We start from the raw sequence: 13049 nt of genomic DNA, 5'->3' as shown, positions 1-13049 counted from the left end.
TGACAAAAGAACTACATATCCCAGCATGAACCGTGTACGGGGAAAAATGAAGTTGCAGGCTGCTTACCGTAGTTGCGAGACCTGTAGAGGATGATGTACCCTATCGACTGAAATCGACTGATTTTTTTATTTTATCTTGATAACAATTTTAATATTGGTCCATGTATAAGTTGCGCCAGATTATAAGGCGCATAGTCACCTTTTGAAAAATTTGGAGGCTTTTAGGTGCGCCTTATAGTGCGGAAAATACGGTAGTCATCGCTTGGTGGATGCATATGTACTCGCATATAAGCCACACTTGTCGGACAAAAATATGATGACTGAATCGAGGCTACAGCTTAAATACGCACAAAAAGACGACATGCATGAAACTGCAAGGTGACGAAGACGAAACACCATAACGCAAGACAATGCGGACTACAGTCATTTATTTCAAAATAGAGAAAATATCAACAGATAAAATGCTAAACTAAATTTATTTTAACATCTATGAATGAAATTTAAGAAAAAAAATGAACCGTATTTTGCATAAAACGTGAAAAAAACTCACTTGTGCCTGTCACTGCTTGCTCAGGGCGTCGCCATCTTACCTAGGGCACCGCCGTCTTACCTAGTTAAACATGCTCTAACTGGCCAGACGCGGGTAGCCCTGATAGATGTGTTCATAGTGTTTACCAGGTCAGCACATCCCAATAGTTGTTAAGGCTGATCGAAGGTCTTGCGGTCGATCGTTAAAATATCAGCCTTGATACCTGCGTAATGTGTATCTCATGCTATTATTGCACCCAGAATCTTGGTGAAAACTATACCGCTATGGAAACACTTCCTGGCTGTGCTTACGTTACTTCCTCTTTGAAAGGAAATGACTGTACATTTGTGATTATGAAATAAAACAAAATTCCGCTTTGATTTTTAAATGCTAAATCAAGTTGAGTCTATTAACACAAAAATCAATAATCATATATAGTGGTACCTCGAGATACGAGCTTAATGCGTTCCGAGACTGAGCTCGTATGTCGATTTTCTCGTAACTCAAACGAATGTTTCCCATAGAAATGAACTAAAAACAAATTAATTTGTTCCAACCCTCTGAAAAAACACCCAAAACAGGATATTGGATTGGAAAAACATTTTTATTTGTTCTAATTCGCCATCTATTAACAAAGTAATACATATTTAGTGGTTTAATATCACTAAAATGTGTTTAATAGTACTAAAATTACACAGATTTTGCGGAGGGGAGAAAGAGAGAGAGAGAGAGAGAGAGAGAGAGAGAGAGAGAGAGAGAGAGAGAGAGAGAAGGACAGAGAGGGGGTGGGAGGGGGAGGACTTTTTGCACGGCAACCCGCTCATAACATAAGATAATTTTTTTAAATGAAATTGGATTACGATGCAGACACTCAAAAATAAGTTTAATCTAACCTAACACTAAACGTAATTCTAGTTTTGTTTGACATTTTGATACCTTTCTTCTCCCGGGTTGGCTCTATTTGCCCCGCCTCCACACTGACTTTCAGTCAATATCGAGGGTTGTTTGAGTTTGTATTCCCTTCAAAATATGCCCAAAATGATGCACACAAATGTCCTCACAATAGGATAACGCACGACCACTTGCAAACGAGAAATAGTATATACGCCATTCGCAATGACTAACGGGAAGAAGAAAAAACACTGAAAAAGTTCAACGCTCCGCCCAGTGCTAGCAGAGACATTACAAAGAGGGAGTTGCGACCACGGAGACATTACACGAGGGAGTTTCGGGGAGAGAGACTGCCCATGATGATCTTATGAGCAGCACCTTGCATCCGCTGTCTGCTCGTATATCAAAATGTGCCTCGTATCTCAAGATAAATATCTGCTCAAAATTTTACTTGTATCTCAAATTGCTCATATGTCGGGGCACTCGTATGTCAAGGTACCACTGTATTAAAAAAAAAAATCGAAATGATAATAAAATTATCAAAAAAACTATCAAATGATTAGCGACAACAGGCATCATGGCAAAGCACACTGGGGCTGCTCTGCTCTGGAATGCCATGACATTATGCATCAAGGGGCTAACCCTAACAAAGGTCCTAAACCCAAACCCAGGGGTCTCCAAACTAGTTCTCAAAGCCTGCTGTGGGTCCTGGTTTTTGTTCCAAACGATTTAAAGACACTAGATTGATGAAAAGGTGTGCCCTTGTGGAGACAGAATGAAATCCTGCACCCAATATAGCCCTTTCTGAAAGTTTTTGGAGTCCCCCTGCATCTACATTGCCTCCAAAGTAATTCACGGTAGTAAAATGATTTTATACTTTCAACAAAATCTTCACACAATCTCAAAAGGATCTGTGCAAAATGTAATCGAATCTTAATCATATTAAATCATAATCCGAAATAATTGAACCAAATCATAAGTCAACAAAATGTATCCAATTTGGCTTGCTTTACTTTTAAATTGAAACAGCCTTTAGTAAGTTTGTTTATTTAAAATGAACAAATTAATTAATTCCCTTTTGTATTTACAGTAATCCCTTGATTATCGCGACTTCACTTATCGCAAATTCACTACTTCGTGATTTTTCTCCACTAATAATTATTTTTTAAAGTTAATAAAAATGGGAAAATACACGCTGAAACTCCTAAGCGGAAGCCACTCTTGCTACTAGGACTCAGCACTGAAGAAGAAAAAAAGTTATAATAGGTGTGACTCTACTTCACGATTTTTTGATTATCGCGGCCATGTCTGGTCTACGTTACCCGCGATATTCGATGCATTACTGTATTGCTAAAACTAAAAGGCTTTGGGGCAGCGCAGCTAAGTGTCTAGCATGTCTGTCGATTGAACTCTCAAAATTGCCCACAGATTTGAATGTGTTTGCGGCTGTTTGTCTCTCTCTGCCCTGCAATCATGTGATCATAGGCGCCGTTCAAAGCGGCTGCTAGTTGCAGTGGCTCCCTAAACCCTCACTCGTATTCTGTGTTTTTAGGGCTTTTTTAGAGCTTTTTTATCCTTTATTTTTACATTTTATTGTCTCTTAAGATTTTACTTGTTACTTTGCTTTATATATTATATTCCAAACTTTAATGTTTTAAAACTTTACTTTCAAGACTCTACTCCGAGACTCAAGTTGTGCGAGAGGCAGTCTTTGAGCTATTAGTTTAGTTTATCTTTTGGGAATTCTGGACATTATATTTTGACCCACTCAGCCATGCCTCCGCTGTCTTACACAAAGGATCAGCTGTTAGCGCTACGCAACACCTGGATTCCCCTGGACCTGGACCTGGACCTCCCCGCGGAGTTAAAGAGGAAGAGAAGAGGATGCAGAGCTGGACGAAAATGTCAGGAGAGAAAGCGACGCTTCAGACCCAGCATTCCATCTATTATTATGGGGAACGTAAGATCTCTCCCCAATAAGATGGAAGAGCTAACGGCGCTGACCAAACAACAACGACAATATCGGAATATCTGCATTATGTGCTTCACGGAGACCTGGCTGAATGAACTAATTCCGGACTCTCTCGTCTCCTTGGACGGTTTTCAGCTGGTGAGGGCGGACAGAGATGCTGAGGAGAGCGGTAGGAAGAAAGGGGGGGGACTAGCTGTTTTTATTAATAGTAGATGGTGCAGCCCCGGGCACATTACTGTGAAGGAGCGACTCTGCACTCGAGATATCGAGCTAGTAGCTGTTAGCATCAGGCCGTTTTACATCCCCCGGGAGTTCTCGCACGTTATCATAATAACTGCGTATATACGTCCCTCGGCCGATGCGACAGTCGCCCGCGAGCTGCTTCACGCCACTGTGTCCCGGCTGCAAACGTCACACCCCCAGTCTCTCCTTCTTATCTCTGGTGACTTTAACCATGCTCCCTTGGCTTCTACTCTCCCCACCTTCACTCAGTTTGTGAAGTGCCACACCAGGGAACAAAAAACTCTGGACCTGCTGTATGCCAACACAAAGGAGGCATACAGCTCAGTCCCCCTCCCCCCACTGGGCCGCTCAGACCACAACCTGGTCCATCTGATCCCCACCTACATCCCTATGGTGAGGAAAATAAAACCTACCACGAGGATCATACAAAGATGGACCGAGGAGACCAGCATGGTACTGAGGGACTGTTTTGAGACCACTGACTGGGAGGTGCTGTGCAATTCACATTGTAATGACATTGACAGCTTGACCCACTGCATCACAGATTATATTAACTTCTGTGTTGAGAACATTGTACCCTCCAAGAAGGTCCGTTCAGGCCGGTAGCATTAACCTCTCACCTGATCAAGGCATTGGAGAGAATCATCCTCAATCACCTCAGCCCCCTGATGAATGCAGAGCTGGACCCTCTGCAGTTCGCCTATCGTCCAGGCATTGGTGTGGAAGATGCTACCACCTACCTGATGCACAGGTCTCTTTCACACCTGGAGAACGCGGGAAGCACGCTGAGAATGATGTTTTTTGACCTCTCCAGTGCCTTCAACACCATTCAGCCGGTTCTACTGAGAGGGAAACTGGAAGAGGCTGGAGTAAGGAACCACCTAGCCGCATGGATCATCGACTTCCTCACTGACAGACCACAATATGTGAGACTCCAGGACTGTACGTCTGATGTGGTAGCTTGCAGCACGGGGGCCCCACAAGGCACAGTGCTCTCTCCACTCCTCTTCTCCCTCTACACATCGGACTTTAAACATAATACAGACACCTGCCACCTCCAGAAGTTCTCTGACGACACCGCTATTGTTGGACGAGTGACGGACGGGAACGACCTGGAGTACAGGGGAGTCATCACAGCCTTTGTTGACTGGTGTAGGCAAAACCACCTCTACATCAACACCAGTAAGACAAAGGAAATGGTCGTCGATTTTCGGAGGAATCCTCAACAGACCACTCAGGTGAACATCCAGGGTACAGACATTGAAATCGTGGAGAATTTTAAGTACCTGGGTGTTCACCTCAACAACAAACTAGACTGGTCCACAAACACAGATGCCCTGTACAAAAGGGGCCAGAGCCGCCTCTACCTACTGAGGAGTCTACGGTCCTTTGGAGTGTGCAGGACACTGCTGAGGACTTTCTACGACACTGTGGTGGCCTCTGCAGTGTTTTATGCAGTGCTTTGTTGGGGATGCGGGAGCACGGAGAGGGACAGGAACAGGCTGAATAAGCTGGTCAGGAGGGCCAGCTCTGTTCTGGGCTGTCCTTTGGACTCTGTGGAGGAAGTGGGAGAGCGGAGGATGCTGACCAGGATGATGTCCATCATGGACAGCACCTCCCACCCCCTGCATGAGTCTGTGGAGTCCCTCCGAAGCTCCTTTAGCAATAGACTGCGGCACCCTCATTGCAGGAAGGAGCGCTTCCGCAGATCCTTCCTCCCATCAGCTGTCAGGCTCTTTAACAAAAAAATGGCTGTGTGTTAAGACCTACCGTATGCATGCATGTACATTTATGTGTATGTATGTATGTATATATGTCCTAAGCAACACACTTACTTAATTATATATTTATTCATGTATTTATTTCTTGACCTACTTATTACCTATCTATTTATGTCTAAAATGCCTTTCCTATTCCTGCATCCTCACCCTCTTGCCACTGGAACAACGAAATTTCCCGAATACGGGATGAATAAAGTTATCCAATCCAATCCAATCCAATCCAATCCAATTGATTGGCAACCAATTTAGGATGTGCTTCACTTACTGCCCATAGTTACCTGGGATGGTCTCCAGCACTCTGGGTTCTACTTATATGTATATAGTTTCGATGATGGATTGGTAATACATTCTCCTGACTATGGTGTGGGCATCGTAGGATTGATTCTCACGCAATTGCGGTGTCATTGTGGGTATAAATGGTTGTCTGTCTCTGTGTGTGCCCTACAACTGACTGGTGAAAATTTTGAGGTGCAGTCCGCCTCTTGCGCACTTTTTTGTTTCTTTGTTAGGAAAAGAAAAGGGCCCGAGATCAAACTCAGTTCCTTAACCCCAGTTCTAAAGGCTTTGAAAGACATTAAAAAAATGTTTTTTTGCCTTTCTAGGTAACAGAAGATGTCTATCAATTAATCGTAAAACACTTTAAATTTGTTTGTCGAGGCCAAGTCAGTGTAAAGGGCAAAGGTCAGATGCTCACTTACTTCCTGGAAGAACGGTGGCAAGGCTGCAGTCTATCCAGTTCCCATCAGCAGCACCACAATTCGCAGCAACGCTTAAGCGTCTTTGGCCAAGGCAATGTGTGCACCAGGCTAAGTCCAGCACCCACAGTGACCACGTATGGTGCAGTCAGGACCTCGACCCCATGCGTGGCAAAACCAACAGCCTCCAGCAGCACCACGCGGCACCTGCCGTCTGTTCCTACATCACACGTTTGATGGACGTCCTTGGCGGTGGGGTGCAGTGAGGAAGATAGGCACGCATCACACGGGAGACCTGTAGTCGGACTGCCACGGCATCCGGTACCGTCCTTAAAAAAAACCTCGATTGGATTCTCAATCCATACTTGTGTCCTGTTTGTTGTTTGAAATGTCAGGGTGTCATGAACAGGATACAGGATGCATTGGTCTCTTTGCTCTGTAGTCAAAAGCCAAGGATAACTCCAGGGTTACAGAGCAAACTCCTGTGCCCACAGCTATAATAAAATCAGCATCCAAACAGGCACAGTTAATAGTGTATCGTGGAAGACTCTCGCAAGAGGTGGAAAATTCCTTTAACTACATTAGCTGATCCAATTTTTTCACCATATTAAACCAATTAGTGATATGTGAGATTGTCTTAGTAATGACATCTCATAATGAGTCTACTGACACTACTCATTGATTTTACACAGAAGGTACTTTTTGCTAGGGCACTACTGATAATGAGATATTTGTTGCCACATGTGTAATTATGCCATAAACATGCCAAAATGCAACAGGGCATGGCCTTTAATCATTCCCGCTTTAGGGTATGCTGGAGGCCTCTTCATCGTAAATCTCTGATAGCAAATGAGGTGAACTTAATTAGGTGGATCTTAAGTTTATAAAATAAGTGCATGAAGACTGCTGGATTCCGGTCATGTTGCTCTTTGTCTGCCTTTTATGCTTGACTTCCAGATTCTTCCTTGTCAAAGAGTAGCAATAAACACTATGCGTTCGATCGTAGCACATCCATCTCTGCATGCTGTAACCAGCTGGACCTTTGTTTGACCTGCTAGCTGATTTACTTACTAGAATGTGCATAGTTAGCCTTGTAACTCTATAGCAGGGGTCTCCAACTCCGAGAGCCCCTATCCAGTCTGTTTTCTATATCTCCCTCATCTACCACACCTGAATGAATTGATCAACTAATCAGCAAGCTGTCCAGGAGCTTGATCCCGATCCTGATTATTTGATTCAGGTGTGTTGGTGATGGACACATTGAAAACAGACTGGATAGGGGCCCTCGAGGACAGGAGTTGGAGACCCCTGCTCTATAGCATGAAAGTGTGTTCTCTGCATCATAGGTGACTCATTCCTATTAGAATTACAACAAAAAAGACAAAAATTGAGGGGGGGGTTTCGGCAGACGGAGGTAGGGGCGTATTCTAAAACTATATATTATTTTTACAATCTGCCCTACGTGTGCCCTACGTCTGACTGGCGACCAGTCTAGGGTTTAGTCTGCCTTTTGCCAAAATCAGCTGGGATAGGCTCCAGCAACCCCCGCAAGAAGATGAATGACTAAATGAATTTGCTTTCATGTTTAAAGTAATTAAAATCTAAGTGCAGTTTTTGAGGAGTCACAAAAAAACGGTGTCTTCCCTATGGATATAATTTCTGACTATTTTGTAGGATTGCATGGTACGTACTGTAACAATTCCTCAAATCTCATGAAGCATGTAATACCTGTAAGCCGTTGGCTATTTCATGCATGCATTGATGAAACCTGAACACCAATCAAGCAGCGGACACAAGTTTATTATAGTATGCATGTGCTATAATGGCAGCAATCTGCTTGAATGTAAGGTGCTTTCTCGACCTATGACTTCTTCCAAACCCTGGTGTAGAAACATTTTGATAATTGTTGAGGACTGTGCGACATTGATCTTGGGATTCCTCTTCTCTGCTCTTGCTGTTGTTAGCATTCAGTTGATTTCTAATGTGCCAAACTATTTTCATAAACATGTCAAACTTTGTGTTTAATCTGTTGCACAATGAATGTGTGACAGCAGTAGCTGTAGATTTTCCTTGTTGAAGGCCTGAATTTCTATTCTTTTAGCTGTTAATGAGCAGTGTTTTTATATTGTCTTGAACGATGGGAAATGTTGGTACTTCTTTGGATGTATTACCTGATTGAAGTTATGTTGTACTTCATATGATATGAGAATTATTTGACTTGCTATGTTGTATAGGTCAAGTGTCTGCTTTACATTTCTAAAATCTGTTAAAAATGTTTACTTTTGTACAATAGTTATGAGTTGAGGTTTATTTACAATATGCCCCTGTAAATTGGTTATTTTCATACTTGATGCAATTGCTGTATGTATTTATCACTATTGTACATTGGACTCTTTTTAAAAACTATATTATAGATTCTTAGATGTATTTATTGAGATGTTAATGTGAATCAAAAGACAATTCAGTATTTTGTATAAGTGTTTGCACTCAAATGATAATAGCGGATTGTGAATATAAAAATAAAGCAAGAGAGTATGGTTCACAGTGGGGGACTGTAGTTTCTCTAACAAACACAAACTAAAATGTTACATAACACAAGAGAAAATAAAACACTAGCTCACGTGTTAACCAACACTGTTTTTCGACATTAACATGTAACGACAATCCCGACCATTCAAAAACATCACTCTCCAACACTGTACACACACACACACACACACACACACACACACACACACACACACACTCATACACAAAAAGAGTTAACATAACATTTTTTGTTGATCAATTACTTTCAACCAAGGGCTGAGTTTTCCGTGTGTTAAGCACCTGCAAGATACTGGGCAGATCAAACTCAACAGTGTGAAAGTTGGTCTTTTCAGGCCTGAAGGAGCAGCATAGCCGCCCATCAGTTTTCTCAGTCAAAGACGTCAGTGGTCTTCTGCATGTGACCAGGATGCTGTGTGGGGTTAACAAGTGTTACTACTTCCACCCACCCCTAGCAGTTTCCCAATGCCCCTGCTGTGTCATAACATCCTTTACTGGAAATGTTGCTGGAACCTGGACATAATGTGTGGGAAGGAATAAGGACACACAAGATGCTTACGTCTTTTCACCCTTCTTTTCATTTTATGGTACCGACAAGTTACGATGCTGGGTCTGATTTGATTGTTTTACATTAATGGATCCATAAGATAATTAAATCTGTAATCTTTTCTGATATAAATGTGTAGCACTTGAAAACTGTTCCTAGGTTTTTTTTTGGGTTGTAGTGATTCCCAATGTGTCCCCAAATCATATTAGATCGTAGAGGGGGAGACTTTTTGCACCGGTGAATCGTAATATAACATAAACAAATTTCAATGAACTTGGATTACGATGCAGAGACACTCAAAAATAAGTTTAATCTAACCTTACACTAAACTTAATTCTAATTTTGTTTTACATTTTTATACCTTCTCCTGGCCGGGATAGCTGTTTGCCCCGCCTCCACCCTCACGTTTGCTATCAATAGAGCTGTTTGCTGTTGTATTCCCTTCAAAATATTCTGAAAATGATGCACACAAATGTCCTCACAATAGGATAACGCACGACCACTTGCCAACGAGAAGTAGTCTTGAATTAGCGATCGCTCTGCTAACGGTAGCTAACAGGCTAAGGGGGGAAAACACTGAAAAAATGCAACGCTCAGTGCTCGCAGAGACGTTACAAAGAGGTAGTTGCGACCAGAGATATTACACGAGGAGTTGCGGGGGAGAGAGCCAGTGCCCCTGATGTTCTTATGAGCAGCCAATGAGAAGTAATACATACTGCTCGTATTAGCGATCGCTCCGGCATTCGCGCTGAGTGACGGAAAAAAACACTGAAAATATGCAACGCTCCGCCCAGTGCTCGTAGATATCTGTTATACACGAAAGAGATGCGGCAAAAAAGACAGTGCGCTACAATAATAAACAGCCTCTCATGTCTTGGCCAACTGGCTTTCTCGTATCTAGAGATAATTATTTGCTGGAAATTTTACTCGTATCTCGAAGTGCTCGTATGTCGGGGTGCTCGTATGTCGGGGTGCTCGTATGTCGAGGTACCGCTGTACAGCGGTACATCTATTTACGAATGCTTCTACATGAGAAATTTAGGTTAACAAAAGCCTCGATGGGAATTCCTTTTTTACAAGATACGAAAACAATTCAAGTTATCTCTCTCTCGTTCTCATTTTCTGAGCCGATTTATCATCAGGGTCACGTGGGGTGCTGGAGCCTATCCCAGCTGACTCCGGGCCAGAGGTGGGGGACCCCCTAAATTGGTGGCCAGCCGATCGCAGGGCACAAGGAGACGGACAACCATGCACACTCACACCCATACCCAGGGACAATTTAGATTGTCTAATCAGCCTACCATGCATGTTTTTGCAATGTAGGAGGAAACCGGAGGAAACCCATGCAGGCCCGGGAGAACATTCAAACTTTATAAGCTTTATAATTAAGTTGTAACACGTTTTTTCTGTTTTTCTTGGTGTACTTAATGCAGCTTTATCCTTTGGTTTTATAAATAATTTTCTTTTTTGTGTTTTGCACATATTTCATACAAAACTGGTATACTTTTGTCATTTTTAAAGGGTTTCGGGAGTAGTAGTCGGGAATTAAGACTGGCGGAACGAATGACCATGTTTCAATTTAAAATTTGGCTCTTGGAAAAAAAAAAAGAAATCACTGCTGTAATCAATTAAAATCTTTATTAGGGGTACCACTGTAAAATTACGTTTTTACAGTAACTGGTAGTGTATTAATAGCTTAACAGCTCTGAGTTCAAGTATATAGCCTCTGTGATAAACATTGTATAAACAAATCAACAAACAAAGTGAAAACACTTCCTTTAAATTGTTCAAGAAACACTGTTGCGTTTTAATATCTACCGCAAACAAACTATCCTTTTTTGATTAGCAGAGATAAACATCCTCCTACTAAATACTTTGTAATCAACGATTTCCCGAGTGTAAGAGTGTTATTCTCTGTACTGTATGTTGTGTTTTTCCTAAAAGCATATCAGTCCAAAAACAGTGGGTCAATGAACTCAATGTTGTGTAAGACCACAGCTGAGTGTTTCCTACTCTTCTTGAATGTTTGGCCTCTTCTAAATTGATTAACAGATGGAATTTGACATCCTTGTCCAAACTTCATAAAGCTCACAGGAAATCCCATGATATCTTTGAAAAATGAGCAGACCACTATTAGTACTTTTTTTCATTCATTCATTTTCTGAAGTGCTTATCCCCACAAGGGTTGTGGGGGCTGCTGGATCTTATCCGAGCTAACTAGGGCAGGAGGCACCCTGAATATGTGACCAGTCAATTGCAGGGTACAAGGAGAAGGACAACCATTTGCGCTCACACTCATAGCTAGGGGCAATTAAGTGTTCAACCTGCCGACCTTGCATGTTTTTGCGATGTGGGAGGAAACTGGAGTACCTGGAGAAAACACACGCAAGCCTGGGGATAACCTTCAAACCCCACACAGGAGAACTTAGGATTGAACCCAGGACCCCAGAACTGTGAGACCAACATGCTTACCACCCGGCTGTCGGGCCGCACTACTAATAATTGTGAAACTGAAAAAACAATCAAAAACATCAGTACAGTAATCCCTCGAATATCACAGTTAATGCAGACCAGTCAAGGTTGCAATAAACGGAAAACATCAAAGTAAGATAACCCCATTATTACTAATACAATACATGTTTTCGCCCCTATACAGAAATACAAGTACACAAGTACAATTATCAAAATGTTTATATTTATTAAATATTACATATAAAAAGACAGTAATGTATAAATATCTAATTATAATCTATATATTTATATACATAAATGCAAACACTTTAAATACTGTACTTACAGGGAAAATAGTTCCTCTCCGCTTAATATAAATCCAAAAAACTGGTTAATGAGAGTTTTAGTCCAAGCCCTAGAAAAGGAGCCCTCTTTCAGCGAGGTACAGTTTTGCGTTCGGAATGAAACAGTTTGTGAAGGCTTTTGTGATCCAGGCTTTCCAGTTGCTCATCCAGTATACAGGCAGCAATTCTTTGTTCTTAGTTGTATTATGTTCATTTTGTCTTCTTGTGGCCATGTCTGGTCCACATTATTCGCAATATTGGAGGGTTTACTGCTTGACGCCTACGGAGGGGGAGCCACAGAGCCCGTTTTGAGGAAGACCCAGACCAATTCATTGAACCACCAGAAACCTTGGCATTGTGCGCCGAGACTGCCGCGGTATAAATATTGAAGGTGGATTGGCAAGCCCCACTGTGATGGAGGGCCTGCAAGAATTCCAGAAAAATGTGAACAGAACACTATACTGGGTCCACCCAATGGTCACACACTCAAGGAACAACCTCCATATTGCCGATGGGTGAAGGGTGCCCGCGCATTCAAAAGCGTCAGTCTGACAGAAACCCAACGGTCCCCTCAGTGGCTACACAAGCAGACGGAGATGCCGGGGATGGATCTGCCAAAATTTTCCCCCTGATTTCCCCCCTGTCAGGGATATGCCAAAGTTAATCAAGGCACAGCCTGCACAACAGTGGAAACTACAGGTGGCCTGGCCACAAGGGGGCCACCATTAGCGCCCCTCCAGAAGGACTCGGTGGAGCATAGGCGAGATCAGGCCGAGGAGCAGGAAGGCATGGAGCAGGCACCTCGGCCAATCCTGACCCAGGGAGTTGGAGCAATTTCCCAGGGAGAACCAGCGCTGAGCAGGAAACTGCAAACGGGCCAGACGTATGACCGCATACACCAAAAGGTGCCTAGAGGCCTACAACAGAAGAGCCCCCTAGCTGACCCTTTGGTGGTACCATGACAGCATTGTCCCACCGCAGCACCATGTGCCTTCCTTGTAGGTATTAGATACCACTCTTCAAGGAGTAGGTGCACTGCCCAAAGCTCC

The 13049-nt window shown here is 42.7% G+C and overlaps 1 protein-coding gene across 9 annotated transcripts in view; it reads left to right on the top strand.

Moving 5' to 3' along the window:
- The window catches only part of adcy1a (adenylate cyclase 1a), a 151915-nt gene that overhangs the window by 124894 nt on the left and 13972 nt on the right, over positions 1–13049 (top strand). For 7 of the 9 annotated variants that reach the window (XM_077594569.1, XM_077594565.1, XM_077594566.1 and 4 more), the window contains one exon: positions 6019–8655. The exons of 1 other annotated variant lie outside the window; for it this stretch is intronic. In XM_077594569.1, the coding sequence (XP_077450695.1) occupies positions 6019–6348 (330 nt within the window). In that variant the 3' untranslated portion in view covers positions 6349–8655. Of the gene's footprint in view, positions 1–6018; positions 8656–13049 lie in introns of those variants that run through there. One more of the 9 variants, XM_077594575.1, reaches the window with a different exon arrangement.

Source organism: Stigmatopora argus, chromosome 24, assembly GCF_051989625.1.
Source record: "Stigmatopora argus isolate UIUO_Sarg chromosome 24, RoL_Sarg_1.0, whole genome shotgun sequence".
Classification (NCBI taxonomy): domain Eukaryota; kingdom Metazoa; phylum Chordata; class Actinopteri; order Syngnathiformes; family Syngnathidae; genus Stigmatopora; species Stigmatopora argus.
This window is presented reverse-complemented; position numbering and strand designations above follow the sequence as displayed.